Source organism: Chelon labrosus (genome assembly GCF_963514085.1).
Source record: "Chelon labrosus genome assembly, chromosome: 14".
NCBI classification, from domain to species: Eukaryota; Metazoa; Chordata; class Actinopteri; order Mugiliformes; family Mugilidae; genus Chelon; species Chelon labrosus.
In genome coordinates, this window is record NC_140347.1 from 17,525,620 (window position 1) to 17,550,251 (window position 24,632).

Genomic DNA, 24,632 nt, shown 5'->3' on the forward strand with positions numbered 1-24,632 from the left:
TGATGGTGCTGCGCTCTCGGTGCTGCCCCTGCTGCAGGATTCGTTCCCGGAATGGACACTTCGCAGCCCCGGTGTGGTTTTAAGTCCACTGGGTGTCAGAGAGAGCAGCATCCGTCCCAGCCGGCCAGCACGCTGCGCACGGATTTTCGGAGACCGATTTCTGCTGTGCATCCGCTTTGGGGAATTATGAGGCATGCAGTTTAGGTTTGAGCGTGATTTTTTGTTTAATTTGCCAGACATATGCACTGACAAAATATATCACTGTTGGCAGCTGAGCGCCTTTGCTCGACCTGCATCTTCACTGACTCTCTCCTGTGCAACATAAGCTGTGATATGTAGATTTTTTTTTTTTTTACATCCTTGCAAGGAGAACAGCGGGTCAGGAATGCCTCTCCACTGCTGGCTGCTGACATCCTGCCAGCTCTCTTAGAAATCCGCCAGGATCTGAGATCGACATGGATAGCGGGAGCCGGGCAGCGACGGACGGTGCAGTCAATTTCACAGCAGCCCACATCTGGCTGGATCTCCTGAACGCGTCCACCCGGTCGTGGGACAGCAGCCCACCTGCCGAAGGGACCGGGCTGGACGAGCAGCAGCGGCTCATCAGGGAGCAAGCCTACCGGGACTTCACCACCGCCATCCAGGTTTTCATCCTCATAGGTTCGCTGCTCGGTAAGTCTGCACATAAGACGTTGAACCTACATACACATGCAGGAATAAAAATCCTGCAGGCTTATTCCCATTCACCACATTTTCTTTTGGGATATTTACACTTGCTCCGGTGTTTTCCAAACACTGCAACAGAAATGTGGGTCAGGAGGATCTTCCTATGGGGGGCATGTTTGTGCCAGAATAACTAGAGCAATTTGCAACAACAAGGAAACACCACTCCCGAAAAGATTCAAGTGAACAAACAGCTGCAATCTGTTTCTGATCAAAGCAAAGTGTGAGAGGTTGCATAGGTGACGTTTCTCAGATGAGCAGCCAAATGCTTGTGGGTTTGTTTTTCGTGCATCTTCGTAAAAATTGAATAAGAAATTAGTTTCAGGAACATAAACATCTTAAACAGCTGTACACCGATCAGCCACAGCATTAAAACCTTCTCCTGAGAGGAGAAGTGATGTTCTGTTGGGAAACTTTTGGACCTGGCATTCGTGTGGATGTTACTTAGACATGTAGCACCCACCTAGACCAGACCAGGCACCCCCACCCCATAGCGATGACACTCCTTGATGGCAGCAGCCATCCCCAGCAGGATGCAGCCTGACACAGGCACACACACAAAAACGCTTTAGGAACAACTACAAAAAAAACATGAAGAACAGCACAAGGTGTTGACCTGGCCTCTAAATTCACTAGATCCCAAACTGATCAAGTATCTGATCCGCAGAGGCCCCTCCCCTCAACTCATAGAACCCACAGGACACCCTCAGAAGGCCCATGTCCGTTCTTTGATGAGTCACAACTGTTTTGGAGGCACAAGGGAGACCTACACAATATTAGAAGGTGGTCATAATGTTATGCCTGATCGCTTATGCCAGTTTCGCTTCCCCATTCAAACCATACTGTCCATAGTCCACTTGTTACTCCAAGAAAATGTTCCATAAATCATCCACATCAGAGCTGCTAAAGTGTCTCATTTTCAAACACTTCTTCTTAACCCGTCCAATGGACTGTGGTCGTAAACCGATATTTCACAACGGCAGAGATTACGTTCTAAGCTTCTTCTAAGCAGGCTCTGGGGCAACTAGTCCCACCGGTGCCAGCTGAAGCACAGGCTGCTGCTACTGCCACTGCTGCTGCTGCTGATGGAAATAAGGAAGGAGCAGTGCCAACTGATGGACTGCACACATCAACCTCACGCAGGCTTTGACATCCGCTCCATCATATCGGCAGCCAGAGACACGATCCTCCCGCCTCCTGAAATGAGCGGCGCAAATGAATGTGTTATTTGTCACAAATTCGTCTGTGACATCCCGTCTCTCCCCGCTGCTGGAAAAAAACACACTCGGCTGTGATTGCTGCCGGTTGCTGCTTGGCAAGGTATGAACACAATGAGAAGCTGGCCTTTTTTTGCGGCGTGCACAGATAGTTCACTCCGATGAAACAGGGTGCAATTGACATGAAAATTGGCTGAAAAATAACCAAAATGACAATTGCTTCCACTCAGTACTAGCTCTGGATGTGCAGAGCAGTGTGACAGTTTGGTAAAGCATGACATGGAGGCTTTAAAAAAGGAATATGTGTCACATAAAGCCAAACATTATGACCTTAAAGTGATCAACTCTGTTTATCTCATGAAAAAAAATACATCTTGGATAAATCTGGGATATTTTCGACTCTAAATGACTAGTTGGTTCTCATAGCCGACCCAGACATTTGGTCAATGTTACGACCAGATGTCTGGGTCAGAAAGAGCAAGCCCTGTGAGGTGCCTTTGGTCAGGTGGTTTGATCCATATTGGCTCAGACTTAATGGATCTGCTGCTGCTCCTGTCTTTATGCCAGATACCTCAGGGCGCCTACAGAGGTCTTGTAGAGTTAGTGGGTGCTTTCGGATCCAACAGTTCTGGGGGTTCCCAAAGGGTAACTATCCACTGAGGAGCTCTCCCAAGAAGTAGTTATCTTCCAGGTCTTTGCATTCACGCTGGCATTAAGAACCCAGAAGTAACTTTAAAAGCCGGCAATTGGCGTAGTAACGTCACTTAATTCTGCACAACGGACTGCATGATAAACATTTGCACGATTGTTGCTTTGGGTGCGACTCTCGCTACTCTTACACCAATCATGCCTCTGTGCATCAGGCTTCTTCCAATGCATACCATAGATACTTGATCAGTTTATGATCTAGTGAATTTGGAGGCCAGGTCAACAACTTGTGCTGTTCTTCATGTTTTTTTGAGTTGTTCCTAAAGCGTTTTTGTGTGTGCCTGTGTCAGGCTGCATCCTGCTGGGGATGACTGCTGCTATCAAGGAGTGTCATTGCTATGGGGTGGGGGTGCCTGGTCTGGTCTAGGTGGGTGCCAGGTCCAAAAGTTTCGTAGCAGAACACTGAATTGTGAAAAGATGGTCAATGTTATTTACTTCTTTTTACTTCCCCTGTCAGTGGTTTTAATGTTGTGGCTGATCAGTGTATGTCTAGACCAGTCAATGTATGCTGAAGGTTCTTCTTGTGTTGAAACGTACCTAACCCTGTAGGAGGAGCTAACAAGTTGCTAAAAACAATTATTCTCAGTTCCTGCAGAGCAACGTACAAAAAGGCATGAACTTCCACCACAACTACGAAAAAGGTCCAAAAGTTCCCAGTGTCCTAGATGGCAGAACATTTATGCCTACTAGAGCTGGTTTCTTTCCAAACTGCTCCATTTATACTGTATATGAAGCCAACATCTAATGGAAGTGAGAAAACCAAACCCACACGTTACTCTTCCTAATTCAGCAGTTGTAAATGTCATAAAGCATGTGTAGATTGGACCGTTCCTGACTCTGGCATCACAAAGATGCTGTGATTGAAATAATACGCACAAATTGGTTGTGCAGTTTAATTACACAGATTGCCGGACTATTGATTATGGAAGGCAGGAGCACTGTCGCTGAATAAATGAAAGATAAATTGCATAGGAAATCAGTTGTAGGATCAATCACCATATGAACACTCATTTCGAGGCTGATTGGAACGACTTCATCTGCAGGCGCATTTGAATACATAACTAACTCAGAGGATAAAAAATAAAAAAAAGAACAGTAAAAAAAATAGCTGATAGTTCCAGTGAGCTGTCTTCGAGCCAGGCTGCATATTTTTTGATGTTCACATGGCAATAATAATTCGGGATGTGTGGAACTAGATATGTTGGTTTCATCACGCAGGCACCTTTGTGTCTCGATGGGAGTCTAATTTATTTCTTTTGATCCACAAAAGAAGAAACGTGGGTGACTGGCTGAAAAATGCCAGCAATTTTCTTGGGGAACAGGCTTTTTATTTGAGGCAGCCTTAATGCACCTTTGACAAGGCAGCCAGAGTCAGTTCACTTTTAACCAGGTGTCACACGGGAACGCTAAGTGAGTCATGCTAATGTATGACACATGCGCAGAAATATATATACGTACATGCTTTGTTCTGCTACCTGGGACTCCCCTTCTTTCTATGAGAGATGCAGATGCAGGTGCAGAAATTCTTTTACAGAGGATTAAATATACAAATTGCATTTTTTCTCCCCTCTCTATTGCCTCTCCTTATGCTGCTTTGGACCCTTCTTTATAGAAAAACTCATTAACAAATTGTACTTGTGAACCACAAAATAAATGATGAAAATAAATACTTTTGTCACGATAGGAATAGTTGAATTTTAATAAATAATTCAGAAAAATGTCTTTAAAAATGTCATTGTAGAGGTACAATGAAATGAAGGCTGCTACTGTATATTGGTAAACACCCGTTTGTGCAGGATGAGTCATCAACTGTTTTTTAATCCTTTCTCCTGGAGTGTTGAACCCGACACTGACGTATAGTGGCGTGTCATATAGAAATATTTTAATATGTGTTTAGACATTGAAGGCATACGGAAAGAAGCCTAAAGGTGATTACCATAGCTTGGCATAATCGCACATTGCAGGGGGAAATGGCTGACATCCTGCGGTTTTGTCATTGCAGTGACAATGACATAGTTCATTGAACACGCTCATACACATTCATGCACAACTATGAGTGCAGACGTGAGTTTTAGGATAACTGTCACCCGACGTGCGATTAACGACTGGTGCAGCTGAAAGAGAAGCCGCCTCCAGGCACCGCAGAAGCAACTGATCCACACAAACATTTGAGTTATTTCCTAGTATATACAGTTTATTCAGAAAAGCAACGTAGATCCTGGTAGAATAAATATCACGAGCTGGGGATAGTAAACAAGAGTAGCTCAAAGCTGCTCATTTAAAAAAAAAGAAAAAAAGAAAAAAGAAAAACGGGAAAAATGAATGCAAACTGTTCAGTTTGGAGTCTATGAACTTAGTTCAGAATTAAAAAAAAAAGTGAACTATGAACTTGAAATGGTTCACTTCTATCTGTGCGAACTTTGAACTAGTTCTCGTTAAGTGTGAACTTGGACCTGGCATTCATGATGATGTAACTTAGACATCTACCACCCACTTAGACCAGAGCAGGACCCTCCACCCCATAGCAATGACTCTCCTAGATTGCAGCAGTCATCCCCAGAAGGATGCAGCCAAAAAAAATAGTTTAGGAAGATGTTGACCTGGCCTCCAAATTCACTAGATCCACAGAGGCCCCTCCCCTCAACCCATAGGACCCACTAACAACATCCTGTTACCAGACACCACAGGACACCCTCAGAAGGCCCATGTCCATTCTCTGATGAGTCACAACTGTTTTGAAGGCACAAGGGAGACCTGCACAGTATTAGGAAGGTGGTCATAATGTTATGCCCGATCAGTGTATTTTCATCTTACTTAGGATGACCTCTCATTCAAAGAGGGGTTTTCAGAGAAGTGATTAGTAGACTAACAGTCCTCTTTTTCCACTGATGAAACTCAGATGAGAGCTTCACTGAAATCTGATTAATGTGGCACAGTGTGCGTGGCACTAACTGACACTGTCGACAATCGTTATCAGGTCTGTGAGGAAGTACATGAGCTATCTGGAAGTCTAGTTACCCTTGGTTACCATTCATAAGGATATATATATATATAAAAAGTCTTTCATTGAAAATAAAGTAATTATAACACCACCACCACCAGGGTGCTACCAAAAAGGTGTTATGTGTGCTAATTATGTTTCACACATTACATTTCAACGCGTGCAACCTTCTTCTCAAGGCCCACTCTGGTAACAGCAGCTTATGAGCACCAATCCAGAGATGACACAACTTACTCTAAAGCAGACCAGCAGACACAATTTGAAATACAGATTTTTTTTTTTTCTCATGTCACCTGTCGCCTGTATTAGGAACTGGCATTTGTTGAGTGGAAAAAGCAATCATGTTTAGTGTTTGCTCTTTCTTCCCATTGGCTTCTGTGACTGTGGTTGCCAAGGTGTTCCTCAAGGGCCAGGTGAGTATTTTCTGGCACAAAAGGACAATGTCATTTCAGAGACAATGCAAGCCCTGACTACAAAAGAAAAGGGGTCTCAATGTTGTATGCACAATGATGCTTGCAGTGACCCATATATCTATATCTATCTATATATATATAGATAGATATAGATATATATATATTTTGTGCAGGTAAGAAAACAAAGAGTGTTTCTTATTTCAAATATTGTGTCGGAGCTGTGACTCCCACCTTTAACACTTGCTGTGTTGCAGCCACTGCGATAGTGTGACATCCCAGCATTACATCTGTGCTATAGTTAGCCTCTCGTACATCCCCTGTCACAGCAGTACTCACACTTGACTTATCATCTACAGTGAATTGTTAATAAAGTCATGTGTAAACAGGGTGATGAAATCCATTGTGAAATTTAAGTCTGAAATTGTTATAATAAAAATGACCGGACAGCTCATCTGTACAAATTCAGCTCCTTAATTTTCAGGCTCTTCTGGCTCTTTACATTCGGTCCCATCAGAAATGTGCGGTGAGCTTTAGCTAGCAGCATGGTTCGGTTGGTTGAGTTAACATAAAATTTGGCCCGTAGGATAAATCGTGTTGAGGTCATGATTCACTCTGTCCGATAGTTAGCTTTAAAGACTGTAGTGCTAATTAACAAATGTAAGCATTTCGACACAATCAGCTAAAATGGTTTAGCATTTGCACGTTAGCACTTGCAGCATGTTAATATGTTGTCGTTTAATCCCTTGACGCCTGAATTGATTTTTCAGTTATATAAAGAAATTAATTATTTGTGTTTCTGCTTACTACTCTGACCGATCCTACGAGAAACTAGTGCTTGCAAAAGGTTCCTAGGAATTTTTTGAATTTGCACAAACCGACATTGGAGCAATCGGCGACAAGGGGTTAATCCTATAGAGTTAGGGTTGCCAACCGTCCCTGGAAAAACGGAATCATCCCGTATTTACAAACAAAAGTACATGTCCCGTATTGAGCTGAAACGGGACGCACTTTGTCCCGTATTACCATGAAAATCAAAAATAGTGTGTAAAATGTCAATGGATTTAATGAATAACAGGGCGCTTTATATGAACATTTACGGTAAACTAATTGCCAGGCCGTCTCCTGCTCTGCGACCAGTGAGCTGACAGCGGGAATCCCGCTCATCTCATTGGTCTAGGTACTGTCGCTTGCGAATCTTGTATTAAAAATAAATTGTTGAATAATAATTAGTTTTCTGTGTGTTCATATCACTCAAAAATATGCATCTAATTCAATTCAGGTTCCAGTCAAATAGTTAAAAAAAAATTTCACACACACAAATAAGGGCTAAAAAAATTCACCATGCCAGGAAGGGTGAATGTAATTGAGTCGGCTGGCCCTGCAGTTGACACAAACAAAAGTGCTTAGGGGAGTTGCACATTGAACATGCTTGCATTTTCCGTAAACACAAGCTCATAAGTTCCAGTCGAAGGTGGCATACCTCAAGGCACAGCTGTACGTGCCTTCGTACATCACCACAGTTAGCATTAACCATAGCTACAGTTTCACGGTCAAATTCACTCTTCACTCTTAAGCGATTATTTATCAAACTAGCAGCTAAACCTTTGTCTCTTGGTTTATGATCTACAACTAGTAATCATAAACTGTTGAATTCATGATCTTGAGATTAGGGCATGGGAAGTCACTCGACTCATGAAAAATGTTAATTTACAAGACTGTAGTTGACTGAAACATTTGAAGGCAGCATTAGCTCAACCATCGTTCTTGCAACTTCTTATTCCACAAAGTTATCTGGCATGTCCAACTCATCACTTTTTCTTTTCATAGCTTCCTTCATAAATATCCTCATCTGACAAAATGTTTTTCTTGAGAATAATCCATTTATTTCTTCCTATACAGTAGCTAGCTGAAGACCCTGGTGATTTGTGACGTAGGTCCATAAAATGCACCTACCCAATCAACTTTGGTGGTGCCATAGCAGTCGTTCTTGGCTTGTAGTGAACCATCAGAAATATATAGCACAGGCAGATGTTGTTCATTCATTCATTCATTTTCTCTAACCACTTGTCCTCTGAAGGGCGGGGGGTCTGGAGCCTATCCCAGCTGTCCTTGGGCAAGAGGCGGAGTACACCCTGGACAAGTCTCCAGTCTATCAACTATATTTCTTTTTATTCGTCCTGTGAAGAACTTGTTTATCCTTGTAATCAGTCACCTCAATGAACTCAATATAGTGGATTCTACCCGTGTAGGACTGAATACATCTTTGCCACGGGCGTGCTCTTTTATATAATTCTCTGTTTGAAACAATGAGTATTTGTGCTAATTTCATTATCCCATGTGAGTCAACCCTGCAGACTGCAGATGCAGAGCGTACTTCGGTAATTACCGCTACATTAGGGTTTCCCCGAAATGCTTCTCCTGTGCTCCGCTCTGTAACACAGGCTGTTACTGAAGTCCTGCACAGTTAGTAAAGCACACCCTGTTCTCCTTAAAAAACACCTTTTTTTTTCTTCTCTCGGGCGAAATTTCAACAATGGAAATCTGGGATAATCCATTGTTACATAAAACCTTCTTGTCGGAGAGTATTTTTAAGGCCTTTGTGTTTATATTTGTTAAACCGTAATCTGATTTGGTTTCCACATCAACCAATGATGAGTGACCACATTAACTGATAACTTAAAAAAGAAATAAAGCCATTGTCCTCACTGCAGAACACCTTGGTCTTTTTCTGACAGTGGGAGCACAGCTAACACTCTGTGGGTAATTACTTTTTGAAGAGGCTCGTGCCACACAGAGCCGTGTGCATGGCGCCATGTGCGGAATAAAGTTCACAAACTTAATCAACGATCATTACCGTCTCGTCCATCTAATTACAGAGACATCTTTACTTAAAAATGCCACAGTTCCCTTGCCTGCGCCTGAGCACGTGCCGTCTCCCTTGGTTTTAGGGGGTAATTGAAGTTTGAAACCTGCAAAGAGAACCACCGTGCAGCACGAAATCGAAATACTTTACAGTTACGCATGAATTAAGGCCAAATTATCCTTATCCGTCTTTTAAAAATGGGATTGGATTAAGTTAATTTGGAAGGCTTTTTTTTGTGCAGATACAAGTACACGCAGACCGCAAGAGCTGTGATTGGTCCGCTTGGCAGTAGTGTGTTTCCGCTTTAGTATTTTCGGCTGCTTCTCCATCTCCGAATTGATTGTTCTGAATCAGTAAAGATGGAACAAATAGAGGAAAGCTTAACTGAGGAGGTTCAGAGATACAAACATTTGTACGACTCGTTTCAGTCGCCACTGTTGAAAGTGAAGCAGGAAGTAGAAACATAAATTAACCCGACTGGCAAAAAAAACACACCGCCGACTAACGTTTGGGTAGCATTTTTACAAAGTGAGCCAGACTGACGAGTGCACAAGTATTAATGCCTCGCGCCGGCATAGGCTTACAGCATACGTAGTTTACGGCGTCTGGTCCCGCATTACTTTAAATCATGTTTCGCTTCCTGCTGCAACAAAAAAGTACTCTTACCACAAAGGGAATAAAGGATATTTTCCTAATCTTTCTTTCCCCTGAATATTTGTGTTATGTAACATCTTACTCCTTGGTCCATGGTCCTAGGTCCATCTTTATGTTCATTTTATCATTTATTCACTGCTGGATATAGATGTCGGAAAAATATGGCGGAGAAATCATCTCTCTGTGTGTCGACGTGTAGATCCACCAGATGTTAACACTTTTTCCATATCATTGGGTAATTTAGAGTCATCAGGCAGTCCTGAACTGCCTGAATGGAAATCTACACACACTCAAGAAGAGGATATAAAAAAAAAAATCTTCTCTAAACCATTTTCAAATCCTCAGGAGCGTTGAAGGTTTCTTCCTTAGTGGCCGGCTTCCGCCCTGTAAGAGTCGAAGAAACCATGACCTTTGCACACTACTTTAATGTGGATCTACTTATAACACATTTATTTTTTATTAATATACAGTAGTGTGAAAAGGTCATGGTTTCTTAGACTCTTGCAGAGTGGAAGCCAGCCACTAAAGTTATTATCTCCTGAGCTACTCAAATCCTTTGGGTAAGCTTTATGGGGTGTTTGACAGAAGTGTAACATTCGTTCATTCATTCCTGCAACATATAGTTTGAGCCCCACAGAGCCCTGATCTTAACGTTATAGAGTCAGCCTGGATTTATATAGATAGATAGATAGATAGATAGATAGATAGATAGATAGATATTGAGACAACCAGAACTGTGCCATGTTTTCCAACCTACCTGCCTTGTAGCTTGATAAGTGAGATCAGGAGTGCTGAAGAGAGTGCAAAGAGAGTGGTCCCACTAACTAGTTTATGTATTTTTTTTGTTTACTGCACTTTGAATGAAGTTAATTAATTAAAACTGGGCATGACGTTGTCTTTTAAAGCAACATCACTTTACTTTTAGAGCCCAGACGCTGGACGCTTTACTGAACCAACAGGGGCAAGGACAGACTGCCAAGAAAATCTCTTTGATTGTGTTCCAGCTCACCAGGTTACTGACACTCAGACCGTCATATCTTTTTCTGCCACGGTGTGCGTATATACACCAATCAGGCATAACATTATGACCACCTTCCTAATATTGTGTAGGTCTCCCTTGTGCTTCCAAAACAGTTGGGACTCATCAGAGAATGGACATGGACCTTCTGAGGGTGTCCTGTGGTGTCTGGCAACACAATGTTGTTAGTGGAGGCCTTTGGGTCCTATGAGTTGAGGGGAGGGGCCTCTGTGGAACATCCCACAGATACTTGATCAGTTTGGGATCTAGTGAATTTGGAAGCCAGGTCAACACTTTGTGCTGTTCTTCATGTTCATGTCATGTTGTTCCTAAAGTGTTTTTGTGTGTGTACCTGTGTCAGGCTGCATCCTGCTGGGGATGGCTACTGCCATCAAGGAGTGTCATTGCTATGGGGTGGGGGTGCCTGGTCTGGTCTAGGTGGGTGCTACATGTCTAAGTAACATCCACACGAATGCCAGGTCCGAAAGTTTCCGAGCATAACATTGTATTGTCACAAGATGGTCGATGTTATTTAATTCTCCTGTCAGTGGTTTTAATGTTGTGGCTGATCGGTGTATGTCTAATGTGATTCTAAAGCTCTTTAACCTCCGTCCTCCTCCCCACAGGTAATGCCACTGTGCTGTGGTGCACCTGCTGCACGAATGTTTTTAAATCCGTGACCAATCGCTTCATCAAGAACCTGGCATGCTCAGGCATCTGTGCCGGCCTGGTGTGCGTCCCCTTCGACGTGGCGCTCGGGGGCAGCCCTCGCTGCTGCTGGTGGCTTCACATGCTGCTGCTCTGCAAGGCCCTCAAGTTCCTCCACAAGCTGTTCTGCTCCGTCACTGTGCTCAGCTTCAGCGCCATCGCACTCGACAGGTCAATATCAAAAACACGTTCGACATAAAATCCTTTCCAGCTCATACACATAGCATAAAGTGGACTCTTTTTTTGTCATAGATAATTGTGGTTTACACTTAAAATTATGATTCACCTCTTACGAAACAGGTAAAAACCAACAGAGCGCTCTTTGTAGAGTGAGGTATGTTTTGTTTTCTGCTCACTTCAGCTCTGTAGCCAGAACCACTGACTTTGAAATACGTTTCAAAAAGGCTACAAGGCACATCCTACTCACTTCACTGTTTTTTTTGTGTGATGTTTTTTAAAGAAGCAAATCTTTTAAATCAACCCTTCGATCAGTTTATCAATACATTTCTTGGCAGTCAGTAACTCTCGAGTGGAGCAGCTGGAAAAGGGGGCTAAACTCTGAGAGATTGCACTTTTGTTTGGGGAAAACATAATTTTCAGTCTCTGTCTACACCCTGCGGTGGCGATAACAGGTAGTGGTGGGGGATTGAGATCGATGGAGCATGTGTCCCAGGCCCCCCAGCTCGAGATGGCCGCTGCTGCCCACACACAGACACAAACACACACATATACACAGGCATACACGTACACTGACTTTCAAAAGTAATCATCATGCCCTTTCTCGTATGAAAGCAAGGTTAATAGCAACTAAACCTCTTTCCCTTTATATTCAGCTTTATCAGCATGACAATAATTAAAATAGCAATTCTCATTCTACTATGGCTAATTTTACCCAGTGTTTTAGATGCAGAGAAATCCTTTATCTTTTACATTTAATGTCCAGTGTTTAGGAGAAAATAGTATTAGAAATTCACTATAGCGTTGATAATTGTGTTTTCATGAACATATAGTCCCCTGTTACTACAAGTTGTTGTGTTTTTTTTTTGGTTTTTTTTTACATTTAAGTGTCAGTCAGTATCTCCGATACGCTTAGGAAGGGAGGGCATTCGGCTGCAATCTGCAACCTGGCCACTAGGTGCCACTACATCCAACACACTGGTCCTTTAAATAGTTACTTTTTTTGCTGAAAACAGTAATTCTGCCTCATACATCAGCAAAAATATGCAAAAAAAGAAGAAAAAATAAGTGCATCAAGTTTCACTGAAGAGACAGTGGAAAGTAGCTCGGTGAAATTCATCTGTGCAGCTTTGCAAAATACATGGTTTTAAAAAAATCTTTGTGATGTAATGTCGTAGAAATCCCATTGCAGGTATGTTGGTAACATGTTAGCTGCAATGACTTTAAAAGCATTATTGTGTTTTCTTTGATCAGAGTTCTTTACGTCACCCTCTGGCATTTTGGGCATATCATTATCATGACATTCTGTACAAATCTGAATGTAAACTTTGCCGCAGGTCAGTTACTAAGCTTGCGGTTCCGTTGCTAACAAGACACCAAATTCAAACAAAAGAGAAACTAAAACAACTATCTGCATATCCTCTCTCTAAACTTACGAGCAGCTTTAAAATTACAATAAGCCAGCATGAGTGGCTCCACTCACTGACTACGGATACTTTTAGTATTTCAGAATGTGCTGTTCCTTGATAAAATTACAGGTTTGGGGTAAATTGGTAGGTTGGTCCACATGCGCTTAGTACATCCCAGATTATACGACTTCAGTTCTGCATGAAAAATAAAAAAACATTAGCATATGTGAAATCCCTGCTGTTTGCCCGCTACACAACAGAGACCAGAAGCCTCTTATTCACAATGTAGGTGTGAGAAATTCTTGTCAAAATATCACACTATTTGTGTAGCAAGTTTGCAGAAATATTAGTAATGAATGAAAGACAAGGACAAGCTTCATAAAAGATGAAACTCATTCTGCAAAACCGTGCCAACGTGCACAGTTCACCAGTTATACTGTACTCTACTTGTGCACACCCTTTTTCCCGGCAATTTCAGCTGAATCCCGTATTGTTGCAGCCTTGGTTTCTCTGCTGTAAAGATGATGTTGCCTCCATAGCAACTAGTACAGTCAGAATAATATCAAACCAATGAATTATTTATTCTCCAGGAGGGTAATCGAGATACACAGACAGGTTGAGACTGCGTAGCGGTTACAGGCTCGTGGACAGTGGCGCAGACTAGACAGTGCCGGGAAATAATAGCAGTGACTCCTTCATGGGATTCGCTTTGCTTTTGATTAAGGGACAACAATAGGACATGAGGCAATCTACATCCCATTATCTGTAATACAGTCATAAGGAGTTCTAGTTCTGCTGTTGTGGCTGTGCATAAAAAAACAAAACAACATCAAAAAATAAAGGCCCACATGATTTTAACCTCTATGTAGGTTAGAGAGGGAGACAATTCTGTTATCTGAATCTGATGAAAGTAAAAGTTATATATGCGTGATTTAAGAGGGTATTTGTACATTCAAAGTTGCTATTAAAAAGGGTGCATTTGTATTTTATTTTTAATTATCTTCCCAGAGAAGTGACAAATTAAGTTAACAAACCTGTATAATTTGATAAATGTGTCATGAAGTTACAGAATTAGAAACAACTGCACCTCTTTTTCACTTTGCACCTAATATAATAGATTTCTGTCTTTCTAGCAAAAGCGCTTGAAGCTCGTACTTCAGTAGGAGGGGGTGAAAATTCTCGTTTTCACCTGACTTCATTAGATACACGCCCACGGAAATAGTGTGAGAGCAAAGATGCTTCAGCTTCTGTTATTGATGTGGCTATTTTAGACACATTTGATTTCCACTTTGCTTATTAGCCAGCCATCTGAAAGGAGGTTTTCATAAGCCCCAACAGTCAAACAACAGGCCCCTTTCATAGCTGAAGCAACAGAATAATACCGGTAACTATGTCTTCATGCCAGTTGTTAAGCTTGAATTTTGTGTCTTTTTGTCTGCAGGTATTACTCAGTGCTGTACCCTCTAGAGAGGAAAATCTCAGATGCAAGATCTCGAGATCTGGTCATCTACATCTGGGTCCATGCAACCGTGGCCAGCCTCCCTGTGTTTGCCGTCACCAACGTGACAGACGTGTACGTCACCTCCTCCTGCTCAGACGACCACGCCCGCTCCCTGGGCCACATGGTGTACGTGCTGATCTACAACGTCACCACGGTCATCCTGCCTCTGGCCCTGGTCTTCCTCTTAATGCTGCTGATCCGAAGGGCGCTCAGTGCCAGCCAGAAGAAGAAGGTGATCATCGCGGCGCTGCGGACTCCCCAGAACAGCATCTCCATCCCGTATGTGTCCCAGAGAGAAGCCGAGTTGCACGCTACTCTGCTGGCTGTGGTGCTGGCTTTCTCTGCCTGCAGTGCCCCCTACGGCGCCTTGGTGGTTTATCGCACCATTTTGGTTGACACTATAGAGCTGCCTGCCTTGTTGTATCTCACAGCCCTCTGGTTGCCCAAGGTGTCCCTGCTCACCAGCCCAGTCTTGTTTCTGACTGTTAACCGCTCAGCGCGACATAGCTGGCTGGACCTGCTGGCCAGGATTCACAGACGTTACAGCCGCCGCAATGTGGTCACCACCGGGGGTCTGGCTTCTTTAGGGGGTGAGGGGGTAATCGGGGAGCCGGTGGGACTGGAGACAGCTGGTCGCTCTGGGAGCCAGCTTCTAGAGATGTTTAACATTGGCCAGCAACAGATCTTCAGACCCTCTGAGGAGGAAGAAGAAGAGGAAGATGTGGAGAATGAGATCCCTTCTAATGGATCAAGAGGCTCCTCTGGGCCCAAAGAGGACCCAAAGGGTGGGTCAAGACTGGGGAGCTTCAGAGGTGAAGTAATCACCAAAAAGGAGCCTCTGGAGGGGACAGGAGGAGGACTGGTCATCACTAAGGAGGCACCTCCTTCCATCACAGCGCCAAGGGCCTCTCCAGTCCACACCTGTGCGTACGCCTCTTCATCGCAGGTGGCGCCTGCCACGCCCACAGAAGTGGACGACTCCACGCAGTTCGGCTTTGGACCGTTTGAGCTGCCCCCTCAGTGGTTACCCGAGACCAGGAACAGCAAGAAGAGGCTGCTGCCGCCACTGGGTAACACACCCGAGGAGCTGATCCAGACCAAACTGCCCAAGCCACGGCCTGAACGCCGCATCAGCAGGAACAACAAGGTCAGCACAATTCCCACTGTGGACCCATGAAGTAGTCTGACTGCCCAACATCCAAGAGTAGGCACCTTGGAAAGATATTCATGAATGCAAGATTTATTTTTATTGAAACCCTTTTCAGTTATTTCTGCCATTGTAGAAGTTCAGGTTTTCCACTTTACTTGAGAGGCACCACAGCCTTCACTGGATTAAATCAATCTGCTATCAAATATTCATAATGTTGTGAGAAATATGTCTGCTCTTACTTCACTACGACTTTGACACAGTCATAATTCAGGACTTCTACAGTGACTACATGATTTACAAGGCGGTTAGCTTTTCAAATCTCTCTTTTTATTACAGTACAAGTCCAGTCATACTGAGAGATGCACTGATACTGGATACTGGATTTTCCAAAGCAATTAATCGTGCGAGGATATTGGACCCCTGAACGAAGCTTTTTGTAAAATGGTTATCCTGTGATTGCACTCTGTATGTGAACATATCTCAGCATCCACTCCTTTCACTAAACCCTTTTGTGGGAATGTTTTTTGTAACAAGTTTTACTTGGATGTTTGGGATTACTATTTGCCTTTTTTTTTATTCCACCGTCGAAATATTAATTTTTTTCCCCCTCTAGTGTTGTAAATGTTTGTACTTTAAATGTAAGTCATGAGAATATCCAGATGTATGCAAATACACGTTTGAGATGTGAGTTAACGAGTCTGTTATGTCTTGTTTTCTGTTTGTGCATCAGAAGAAGAAAAAAAAAAAGAAATCACCCAGGGCATATCTTTTAGCCACCTCGAATCAATGTTATTGATTTCTGACAGGTTTCATGAAAATTAATTGTACATCCAAGCGACTGCAAAATAAAGCGAAGTTAAGAGGCGAGACATACATTTTTACAGAAAGCTGGGAAGCGTTTTGAGTTTCTGTGACTTACACCTCTGGCTGGTGCATAATTCGATCGTAGCAGCTTCAACCCCCCCGAACCTCTGGCTGCGGTAAACAAAGCACTTCAAATATTTGCCGAGCTGTAACTGCCCCCCTTTCGAGGCTACCCACAATCCCCTGCTATGTCCATAAAAGACATGAATCTATCCACACTGCATCCTGCCCCCTGCTGTTATCAGGCCCAATTGTGCACTCACGCCTGACGTGAAATAGTATCCACTGCTACTACTTAAAAGCCGGAAAGAGATGAGTAAAGTATTTATTCTGAGAACATCTGTTCTCGGCGACGACTTTATCGGGGGCAATTATTGATGTATACACAAAGCAATGAAGACATACTGAGTCCAAAATGATGGTGGTAATTCAGAGTGTCTTAAAAAAATGGCTTTGGCTTTATATCTCCCTCTGGATTTGATTTAAGATCCATTCAAACATCACAGCCTTTAAGAGCTCGTCCATAGAGGCTTAATGATAAAGAGAGCGGTCAAAATAAAGTGTTTCAAAATCTTCTGATGTTCACACACACACAAAAAAAGAAATGGACTGACGAATAAAGGGTTAGACTTTTTAATGGTTGGTGGATAAAATCAGAGGCCTGAGAGCAGACTCTCAGAATCTCTTCAGAGGGACGTTTCTATCTCTCTATCTCGTCCAGATAGAGAGCAATTCACCCGTTGCTTTGTAGCCGAAAGTTGGTTGCTAATGGACGGTACAGGCTCTGGTTGCCTGGGTAACCCTCTTGTATATTTACCACCCCAAATGTTTCTGAGTGAAACGAGCGGACCATAAAAAAACCGACATGATGGACCAACGAGGCTAGCTCTTCTTGTACGGGCCTCTACTTGAAAAGAAAATAACAGTCAGCTACGCTAGCTCATTTGCTAGCTTCATTCTGGTGCATTTTGTGGAACCAAATTATTACATACTGCTAAAATTAGACAAACATTGTTGGCTTCTATCTACAAAGAAGATGTGTGTAACTTCCATTTTGCGTGGTGAGGTATTCACTGTTAAACAGCTGTAGCTATCTTGGGTGTCATAATGAGTCCAAAATGATGGTGGTAATAATTCAGACTGTCTTAACAAAATTGGTTCTGGCTTTGGCTTTATATCTCCCTCCGGATTTGATTTAAGGTCCATTCAAACATCACAGCCTTTTAAGCCTGCGGCCGTTAAGTGCTTGTCCGCAGAGGAAGGCCCCCCTCAAAAAAAAAGGACTGACCAATAAAGGACATTTTTTAATAGTTGAGAGCAGACTCAATCTCTTAGTTCGGAGGGATGTTTCTGCTAATGCACACAGGCTCTGGTTATATTTTCCATATATTCAGCTATGTAGCCACAATGACGGCCATCGAATTTTGAGAGCACACTGTCAGGATGTGCTTGAGTTTAGAGGTCAAAAATCTAACGGTGGTTGGTTATTTGTGGCCAACAACTGGTTCACAAAAGGAGTGAAGAATGAATTTTGGCTTTTGTTTTTTTGTTATGAGACAAGACAAGATCTTTATTTATCCCACAGAGCGGAAATACAAAAAATAGAAAATTATTAGTTATTAGTTTGAGAATTTTTCATGTTTTCATGGAAATATTCTGCAATTTTCCGAGTTATTAAAAGTTTTGTAAGTTCAAAGTTCATTCTACACCTGAACGTAGACTGGAAGCCAACCAAAACATCCCCCACAACCAAAATTTAGGAGGGAAAAGTCCTGTTGCGAGTTGATGATACCCAGCAAAAGTCTGACGGGCCGATCAAATTATTTGGCTTTATGCTGTGATGGACATGAGAGTAACAGCGACGTAGTCATACATGTCATCTGAACATGGAGTAGAGTTTGTCTGCACCACAACGTCTCTGATTGGTTTTATCCTTTGTTCCATTGACATTCCATTGGGAACCCCAAATCAAAAACCAAAAATTTACTTGATTTTTCATTATTGGTTTATGGATGCGATACAGAGAAACAAACAATTAAAATAATTTAAAATTTTATGCCTAAATAAAAACTAGAAAACATCTGATTTTTGTTTTATTGTCTACTTTGTGTGTGGTCTAAACATAATTGTACATATTTTTTGTTTGTATCAATTAAAACATGCCCCATAATGAAATCCTAGTGTTATCAGACTCATATTTTGATTAGAATATATGTCCAAAATTCCATATTTTGGGAAAACATCGCATTGTATGACTAAAATTTCAGAGAAAGCATCTTTTTTAACATTATCATAATTGCATTTAACTGTCCTAACAATCCTTTCTGCCAGTTACTGTATAAATTACCACTTGGACTGGCATTTCAGCGACATCATGTACAAAAGACTCACACTTAACTTCACATGTGGTAAAACTCCATTATGTTCAGTAATTTTCTCGTCCTGTCTGACTTTTCAGCAGCAGCAGCTTTTGTCATGTTGTGATCATCTACATGTACTAATAAGAGATCAGTGGCTTAGCGCCTACGCTAAAGTTCTGATGTATTCTGCTGAATACGGGCACCAGCAAGTTAAGTGCGCCTCTCCTCGTGCAACTAGCCAGAGAAACTGTGGCTGCAGACCAGAGCAAATTCTAAGCAGCTGCAGCCCAGACTGTAAATTGTAATCTACTTTGCAGTTTCCGTAAGAAGGAGCACATGAGGGACTTTTTTGAGAAGCAGAAGCAGGAGAACAAAGTCTGCCCTTGTTATCAGCTTTGGTTTATTCTAATCCCAGCAGGAAATTGTCGTAGATGGTGTTATTTGTGTCGTCAGTGGTATCGTCAGTGTTGTTTCTTTTACCTACCAGACTCTCTCTCTGAGCAAAGTCCGCTATGGAAAATGGTATTGTATTTTTGATGCCGACTAAACCAGCGGACGAAATCAATGCAGTGGTGTCATAAAACCAGAGATGGAAATTTAAAGAGACGTGCACAGGTTGTGAGTTTTTTCACTTCCACTTGTCATACTAGAGTTTTAACTATAATTTTAGAGAATTATTACATATTCAAATATGCATTTTTTTCCCCTAGGCTGGTTCAGCTTCTGGGAACACATCACACCAGACTGACTCCTAATGGGTTTTTATGTTAAAGGTTTATGCAAATTTGAGCTGAAATGATTTCACACAATATGATGATGTCCCTGATTTAAGGAGCTGCTGGCTCTGTGGGGCAGCCTTCGCCTCATGTTTAGACAGTTAACAGTAATAAAACTAAAATCCATTACCTGCAGTATACACCAATCAGCCACAACATTATGATCGGACAGGAGAAGTAAATAACATTGACCATCTTGTGACAGTTCAGTGTTCTGCTGGGAAACCTTTGGACCTGGCATTCATGTGGATGTTACTTAGACATGTACCACCCACCTAGACCAGACCAGGCACCCCCACCCCATAGCATTGACACGCCTTCTGTTGCCAGACACCACAGGACACCCTCAGAAGGCCCATGTCCATTCTCTGATGAGTCACAACTGTTTTGGAGGCACAAGGGAGACCTACACAATATTAGGAAGGTGGTCATAATGTTATGCCTGATCGGTGTATGTGACGGGCCATTACTGTTGTTCTGAACCACAGTTTAACTACAAAAGACATTCACTGACGCCACTGTGGGGACATTCATCAGCACGGTTCAACAAAATATTGAGTGCTGGTTGGTAACCATCACTGGCCTCCTATCCAATATTTTCACAATCAGACATCCCCTTACTTGAAGTGTTATGGATAATTTAAACATGGGAAGTGTGTATTTTGGAAAGTATGAAGTCTTTGGAAAGAGCATGTGACATTTGTCTCCATCTCCATGGTTTAGTCAAATAAAACCGTTTGGGGAAAGAATCCTTTCATAAAGAAACAGTGGTAGTTAAAGCACGCACAGAAGTCTGAGGTTGTTTGTCAAGGAAAAAACATAACTTGTATAGAGAAGCAAAATAAATGACAACGCCTGGTAGAAATAGCAGCTGCTGCTTCTCAAGAGCATTGGCTAATTTCACATGGATGCCAAATAAAAAGATCTAATAATAAATATATGTGTTTACATGCTCACATGGACGCCAAATAAAAAGATCTAATAATAAATATGTGTTTACATGCCACAAAGTGGTTCTGCTGCTGTGCAGCGTTGAATCTGCCAAAAACAGACAAAAGAGGTCTGTTTATTGATTCCCTCTGATCAGACCAGTCTGTTTTTTACTGACATTGTTAGCCAAAGATTGTAAATATGCGTGAGGACTTCATCTTTAGTAGAAAGTAGCTCTGTCAGAAAACAGGAAATTGCAAACCTTTAACTACCAATCATATACTCTGGCGGTCTGAAGACCCAGATACTTTTGGATTACACAATAATTGGAAGCCAGAGACTCAGTGTGACTGTGAGAACATCTGAGTCATCGCGCTTAAGCAAAAACCTTAAGAACCCCTTTGTTATTTTACAGATAACACGATATCACGCAGTCCTGTCCATATTCATGAAAATTCAAATGCTCCATCTTTTCCAAAGCAGCCGTGATTGGTTCATTCAAATGCATGACACTAATGATAATTTAATATGCTCATCGTTTTATTGTGCCGCAGTCAAAGCTCATTTTCATTGGAAAAAAATCAATCACCAAATGGTTGACGCGGCTATTACTGCTGCCGGGGAAACTTGAGTTATTTAGTGAACTCATTGTGCTCATAAATTAATGCAGAATGAAAGAGTTCTTTTACAACTTGCTTTTTTTTTTGTAGCCATTAGTCCTAATAATCGGAAGCAAAGGGTGGCTTAATTAGCATGGTCGCTAGGCAACAGGTAACCCAGATGTTTTAGAGCAGGTCTCACGGAGGCTCCAGTGTTTCCCTCACTGCTGACTTCAAACGCGAGGCAGTGATACGGAGGGACGGCGTTAATGCACAGTGAGTCAGTCAGTGATTGATGGCAGATGGACGACGGTTCAGTTCATTTCGAGAGAAACCTGGGAGAAGGAAAATGACAAAGATGCTATTTCTGCCCCTTTTAACTCCTCAACGCGACCAGGAAGTTCAGCTTCTGGTGAAACAGTCTCATCCTGATTCCTAGCTCGTGTTATTTTTGCTGATAACAGATAATATTTAACCAAAAAAATAAATGTATATTCATGAAAGACTTTTCGTCTAACTCCACAGTGCACAAAGTGGACGTTAACATCAAGTTGCAAGAATCCTTGAGCTAAATGCTAGTGTCAGTATGCTAACATGTTTACCATGACAGTGCTGAGTGCTAATCATAAGCAGGTAACGTGTTTAGTCTGCTAGCATGGTAAGATTTACCAGTTAGCTCATTTTTCTTTTAGCCAAACTGGGCAATTGCACTGAAAACTACAAAAGTTAATGGTGGCTCTTTAAGAATGTCGCCTTCAAATGAGGTCGTGTTTACAATAAAAGTCGTTATGAGCCTCTTGTGGAAAGGGAAATTTTCCATGAGGCCTGAGCCATGACGTCTTAGCTAATGTTTTCAGACATGGTGGAGGTGGAAGATATGTTAATATACTCTACTTTATTTGTGCAGGGTTCTCTGAGTAATCTTATAAAATATCTGAGGAAATTGGTGATGTTTCCAACGGCCTAATCGTTTTATTACGCCTTGGCATTTCCTACATTAAGTTAACTGCTAGTTAGCTTGTGAAACTGTTAGCTTGGGGGTTTCTAATCACCAGCAGTTTCCTTGCAGACGTCTTCTCATGACATACGGCTGATGTTAACACTTGGACTTAGATAGACTTTGATACACAAAGGAAATTGCTTGGTCACAGTTGCTCAGTTGCACATAGGAAAAAACACTTTTGAAAACCACAAGTTATAGAAAGGTGAGTTGTTGTACAGCTGGACTGTAGCACCTAGCATTTCGTGTGCGCCTAGCATTCCACCACAAACTCACAAGTACAGCTGAATGCAGCATAAAACTGATAACTGAATAATCAAATGTACTGTTGTATTGGTTTAATGTCCGACTGGGCCTTTCTGTGTGGAGTTTGCATGTTCTCCCTGTGTCTGCGTGGGTTCTCTCCGGGTACTCCGGCTTCCTCCCACCATCCAAAGACATGCTCGTTAGGTTAATTGGTGATTCTAAACTGCCGTAGGTGTGAATGTGAGTGTGAATGGTCGTCTGTCTCTCTATGTTAGCCCTGAGACAGCTGGGACAGGCTCCAGCCCCCCTGCGACCCTTCACAGGACAGGCGGTTACAGAAGATGAATGAATGAATGAATGGTTTAATTTCAGGTCATCATGTTATTGTACCATATGTGTGGACGATCAGAAGAGATGAAGCTGACTGATTTTTGTCTTTTCTGTTTTTCTTCTCGTGCACTGATTGGTTGAGCCGAATAGCCAATCACAGAAGGGTGCCACCACTGATTAATTAAGCTTGGAAATGACCCGTTTAGTCATATGTTCTTATTATTTTTATTGCTACTGAAAAAAAACTGCCGTTCTGTTCACTCCTGGAGAACCAAGAGGAAATATATACAAAAAGGTGTAAGACATATGAACTGTTGTTGTGGTCTAAATAAATAAATGTATCCGGTCTGACAGGTGGAAGGGAGCTGTTTGAGAGCCGCAGGGCAAAAGAAACCCAAAGAGAGAGAGACTTTTCCTGGAAAAGAGACTGAGCAATTATTTCAGTCTGAAAGTCATCAGCAAGATGGCACATAGCTCCTTTATTGTGTAAGCCTGATGACTAAACAGTAATTTGGCCAAACATTCAAAGAAAAATAATGGAAATCGTTTGGGGGTACAGCATCTGGATGTCCTTCTTGAGCTGGCCTCGGCGGTCGCATTCAGCTGTACCGATGAAACAGTCGCTCCTCTGTGTAAGTGTGAATGTGGTTGTGACAGGTGCGATTAGAGCCAGGTCATCTTGACTCCGGCACTCGACCACATCTGCGAAAGCTTGACATTTATTTGGCAGCGTTTTTTTCCTCCATTCTCTACATCCACTGAACAATTTTTAGAACTAATCTGGATGTTTACTGAGGAGCCTTGTCTTCGGGATGTGGATAGACAGATACGTGTTATTTCCTCATATTTATGCAGCGTTGAGGACGTGGACTCCGGACCTCAGCTGGCACCTTTGCCCCGTGGCCCTCACCCTCACCTCTGCCTCTTTCATCAGTAATATACATATATTTTCACAGAGACGTAAAAGCTTGTCACAATGAATCCCTCCAGGCTCTCAGAGGTGATGTCGATGAAGACACCTGTCTCCTCCTCAGAAAGATGACAAGACAACATTATGACCACCTTCCTAATATTGTGTAGGTCTCCCTTGTGCCTCCAAAACAATTGTGACTCATCAGAGAATGGACATGGACCTTCTGAGGGTGTCCTGTGGTGTCTGGCAACAGAATGTTGGAATCGATTTGGGATCTAGTGAATTTGGAGGCCGGGTCAACACCTTCTGCTGCTCTTCATGTTTTTTTTAGTCTTTCCTAAACCGGTTTTGTGTGTCCTGCTGGAGATGGCTGCTGCCATCAAGGAGTGTCATTGCTATAGGATGGGGATGCCTGGTCTGGTCTAGGTGGGTGGTACATGTCTAAGTCACAAGATGGTCAATGTTATTTACCTCTCTTGTCAGTGGTCATAATGCTGTGGCTGATCGGTGTATCTACTGCCAAAGGCCGGCTAGGTAAAGTCACACAAACAGAAAAGTGCGATAGGACAGTGGAAAAAGGGAGGGGAATTTCCATGAGGTGTTTTGCACCCTCTGTTTTTGGGCATTTCCTGTTTTACTTTGAAATTTACTCAGATGTCTTCATTTCCTCCTTGTGGTTGCTGCCCCTGATGGTTAGCCCCGCCCTGATGTGTCTCTACTGTGTCTCCTCGTTCTCCTTGTATATAGCCTCCGTGTTCCCTTCCCACTTAGTTTGTCTTTGTGCTTCATATCAGAAACGTACCAGCCTGTTCCAAATGTACTTGGTGCTTTTGTTGTGTTCCCCATGTTTTTTGGACTTTGGTCGTTGCTTGTTTCTTTCAAGTAAAGATTTTCTGTCCACTACTATATCTATATCTGTGTTAGCTAGTGCAGCCTGAGGCCTAATCACTGAGTGCTGGTAACATGCACACCACAAACCCGGGCTGCAATACAACCTGTTATTTATGTACCATGAGTTGCAGGAGAATATGAATGTGTTTGTGCTACAAGTGTGACATTGCGTTCACAGAAG

General features: G+C 42.4%; 1 protein-coding gene across 1 annotated transcript; it reads left to right on the plus strand.

Annotated features, from left to right (window-relative positions):
• Window positions 1-21: 21 nt before the first annotated feature.
• On the plus strand, window positions 22-16,198 carry gpr176 (G protein-coupled receptor 176). The gene is made up of 3 exons (XM_084559821.1): window positions 22-672; window positions 11,224-11,476; window positions 14,333-16,198. The coding sequence occupies exons 1-3, from the start codon at window positions 456-458 to the stop codon at window positions 15,567-15,569; spliced, it is 1,707 nt and encodes a 568-aa protein (XP_084415947.1). The 5' UTR covers window positions 22-455; the 3' UTR covers window positions 15,570-16,198.
• The last annotated feature ends 8,434 nt before the right edge of the window (window positions 16,199-24,632 follow it).

Coding starts and splice junctions, on each gene's coding strand:
- gpr176 (XM_084559821.1), top strand. CDS start 456: ATGGATAGCGGGAGCCGGGCAGCGACGGACGGTGCAGTCAATTTCACA. Junction 673..11,223: donor CCTCATAGGTTCGCTGCTCG/GTAAGTCTGCAC, acceptor TCCTCCCCACAG/GTAATGCCACTGTGCTGTGG. Junction 11,477..14,332: donor AGCGCCATCGCACTCGACAG/GTCAATATCAAA, acceptor TTTTGTCTGCAG/GTATTACTCAGTGCTGTACC.